At 47.0% G+C, this 1964-nt stretch overlaps 1 protein-coding gene across 1 annotated transcript; it reads left to right on the forward strand.

Moving 5' to 3' along the window:
• Nucleotides 1-143: 143 nt before the first annotated feature.
• LOC121938859 (histone deacetylase 6-like) lies at nt 144-1924 on the forward strand (the record flags this gene model as incomplete). The annotated part of the gene is made up of 5 exons (XM_042482013.1): nt 144-269; nt 477-562; nt 700-784; nt 1393-1433; nt 1810-1924. Coding segments are annotated over 5 exons (453 nt in total), but the record flags the coding sequence as incomplete, so codon positions are not given.
• Between the last annotated feature and the right edge of the window lie 40 nt (nt 1925-1964).

Below are 1964 nucleotides of genomic sequence, written 5' to 3' on the forward strand. Positions count from 1 at the left end.
GCAGAGGAGTAAGGAGGAGCAGAGAGGAGTAAAGAGGAGCAGAGGAGTAAAGAGGAGCAGAGAGGAGTAAAGAGGAGCAGAGGAGTGAAGAGGAGCAGAGAGGAGTAGAAAGGAGCTTTAAATGTTCCTGTTTGTGCTTTCAGAGCAGCGGCAGCAGTAAAGAGAAGGAGGAGAGGAGAGGAGGAGGTGCTCTGCAGGAGGTGAAGAGAAGAGGGAGGATGGAGAGGAGCAGAGAGGAGGAGCAGCTGAGCGACAGACTGAACACGCTGGTGAGAAAACAGTGACACACTTTCATTGATTGTTGGGAGGTTTGAGGTTTGTCCGTCGCTCTGATGCTGCAGACCGAAGTATAATTGTAATATAAAGTAAATGTGTGTGTGTGTGTGTGTGTGTGTGTGTGTGTGTGTGTGTGCGTGTGTCTGTGTGTGTCTGTGTGTGTGTGTGTGTGTGTGTGTGTGTGTGTGTGTGTGTGTTAGGATCTGAGCAGCAGGTCCTGGGTCAGTGGAACAGGTCTGGTTTACTCAGAAATCTTCACTCGTCATAAGAACCTGTGGGGCGACAGGTAACCAGCTGACACCTGTCTGTCTGTCTCACACACACACACACACACACACACACACACACACACACACCTGTTTGATGATCACAGACTAGGCAACGACACCTGACACCTGTCTGTTGTTGTTGTTGTTGTTTCAGTCATGCAGAGAGTCCTGACAGAGTGACGTCCATCATGGAGGAGCTGCAGAGACAGGAGCTGCTGTCTCACTGCGTCACAGTGGAGGTCTGTCCACCTGTCTGTCTCTGTCCACCTGTCTGTCTGTCCTCATTTTCTTGTGCACATGTTGAAGTGTGTGATGATGTGAAGAACAGATGAACCAGTCGAACAGTAACTGTGAGGCTGAAGCCGGACGTGTTGTTTCCACCAGGTGAAGGTCTCCGTCAGTGCCTCTGATCACTGACACACCACAGACTGTCAGCAGCAAAGGAACATCTACCGAGCATGGAGGATATTTAAAATAGTTCTCCTTTTTTTCCATATGAAAACATAGTGGCATCATCACAAAAACCTGACATTTAAAGGGTTAAAATTCTGAAAAATAATGAATATTTGATATTTATGATTAGGACTGATGTTAGTTAAAACATAAACTCAATGAAAGTAGAAATCGTGTAAATGTATAATATTTTTTAAAGCTTGATTTTGAAAAGTGCATTTTTTGTGCAGAGTGAAAGGAATGTGTGTGACATTAAAGCGGGCAGTAAAGGGTTAAATATCATTATTACTGTAGATTTATTTGTTCTCTCCGTTCGGCTTCACACAGCAGTTTGTTTCTGAGACAGAAATCTTAAAAGTGTCTGAAAACCTGATGAGACTTTGCTGTGTTTCAGCCTCGAGACGCTGCAGAGGAAGAGCTGCTGCTCGCTCACACGTATGTCTCTACTGTCCTCTAACACTCTCACATTATTCTACTGCACTCTGCTGCACTCTACTGCACTCTGCTGCACTCTACTGCACTCTACTGCACTCTGCTGCGCTCTGCTGCACTCTACTGCGCTCTACTGCGCTCTGCTGCACTCTACTGCACTCTGCTGTGCTCTACTGCACTCTACTGCGCTCTATTGCTCTCTACTGCAGTCTGCTGCGCTCTACTGCACTCTGCTGCACTCTGCTGTGCTCTACTGCACTCTACTGCATTCTGCTGCGCTCTACTGCACTCTACTGCATTCTGCTGCGCTCTACTGCACTCTACTGCACTCTGCTGCACTCTGCTGGGTTCTACTCTGATGTTCTGTGTGTGTTTGTAGGAAACAGTATGTGGATCTGATGAGGTCAACTCAGACAATGACACAAAGTGAACTTCAGGCTCTCTCTGAGAAATACGACTCTGTTTACCTCCATCCTGTAAGAACACGCACTCACGCACACAGACAGACAGACACACACACACACACACACACAC

The sequence above is a fragment of the Plectropomus leopardus genome, unplaced genomic scaffold (genome assembly GCF_008729295.1).
Source record: "Plectropomus leopardus isolate mb unplaced genomic scaffold, YSFRI_Pleo_2.0 unplaced_scaffold3625, whole genome shotgun sequence".
Classification (NCBI taxonomy): Eukaryota; Metazoa; Chordata; class Actinopteri; order Perciformes; family Serranidae; genus Plectropomus; species Plectropomus leopardus.